Source organism: Moschus berezovskii, chromosome 14 (assembly GCF_049115385.1).
Source record: "Moschus berezovskii isolate FMDL1 chromosome 14, NW_MosBer_1.0, whole genome shotgun sequence".
NCBI classification, from domain to species: domain Eukaryota; kingdom Metazoa; phylum Chordata; class Mammalia; order Artiodactyla; family Moschidae; genus Moschus; species Moschus berezovskii.
This window is the reverse complement of record NC_142473.1, coordinates 51,328,139-51,329,405: the sequence shown is the minus strand read 5'-3', so window position 1 is coordinate 51,329,405 and position 1,267 is coordinate 51,328,139. Positions and strand designations below refer to the sequence as shown.

The following is a 1,267-nucleotide window of genomic DNA, read 5'->3' as shown; positions in this document are numbered from 1 at the left end:
TTATAACCTCCTGAGCAGTTTCTGGACTCCCTGCCTGATCTCCTTGGTTCTCACACCATAAACAATGGGGTTCAGAGCTGGGGGGATGAGGTGGTGCAGGATGTTGAGCAGGATGGGGACATCTGGGGGAATCCTCTTCCTGGCCAGGTTAGTGATGACCAGGACCAGCAGGACTGTGCTGAAGAAGAGGATAAGGATGAGGTGGGAACCACAGGTGCTCAAGGCCTTGGCAGCAGCTCCCTCAGCTTTAATCCTTAGCACAGCTTTCAGGATAAAAGAGTAGGAGAGAATGATAAGGATGAAGTCAGAGCCCAGTAGGGTCCAGCCTGCCACAAACTGGTAGAGCCGATTGAAGGTGATATCATCACAGGAAAGTCTGGACACAGACAGGTTAGTGCAGATGCAGTTCTGGATGATGTTCTCCGCACAGTATCTGAGTCTGGCAGAAAGGACTGGAACAGGGAGAAAACAGAGGCCATTCCGGGCCACTACAAAGATGGCAGCCCTAGCTACGAATTGATCAGTGATGATGGAGGGGTATCGTAGTGGGTGGCAGATGGCCACATAGCGGTCATAGGCCATGACCATGAATGTGCAGGACTCCATGGCAAGGAAGCAATTCATGATGAACATTTGGAGGAAGCAGGCTGAGAAGCTGATGGACCTGAGGTCAAACCAGAAGATGGTCAGGACCTTGGGGATGACGGTGAGACAGAGCACCATGTCCAACAGGGAGAGGAGGCTAAGCAGGTGGTACATGGGCTCGTGCAGAGAGACTTCCAGCCGGATGGTGATCAGGAGGGTGGCGTTGGCCCCCATGGCTAGGACGAAGAGGAGACTGAGTGGCAGGGACAGCCAGTGCTGCCAGCTCTGATAGTTAGGGAAGCAGATGAGGAGGAATTCGGAGACTGGTGGAGTGGAGTAGTTGCTGTGTGATATCATGTAATGTTTCCTGATCACACTGAAAATTCAGTCCTTAAAATGTAGGAGAGAATATATTACCACAGGAAGTATGCATTCTAGATATGCTCTTAACCTATCCCAATGAAGTTTTCAAACCATCATCACTCATTGCTGACATTTAACTGAACAAACTGTATGTTATATTATGCTGAATGTTTATATTCATTAACTCATACCATCCTTTTAAAAACTTAAAGTGATGAAAGAAAATACCCTACAGCCCAGATTACTATACCCAGCAAGGATCTCATTCAAATATGAAGGAGAAATCAAAAGCTTTACAGACAAGCAAAAGCTGAGGGAA

General features: G+C 48.0%; 1 protein-coding gene across 1 annotated transcript; it reads right to left on the bottom strand.

Moving 5' to 3' along the window:
- On the bottom strand, positions 1 to 942 carry LOC129553851 (olfactory receptor 56A4). Its single transcript, XM_055422553.2, has one exon. It carries the CDS (start codon positions 940 to 942, stop codon positions 1 to 3), a length of 942 nt encoding a protein of 313 aa, XP_055278528.2.
- Positions 943 to 1,267: the final 325 nt, after the last annotated feature.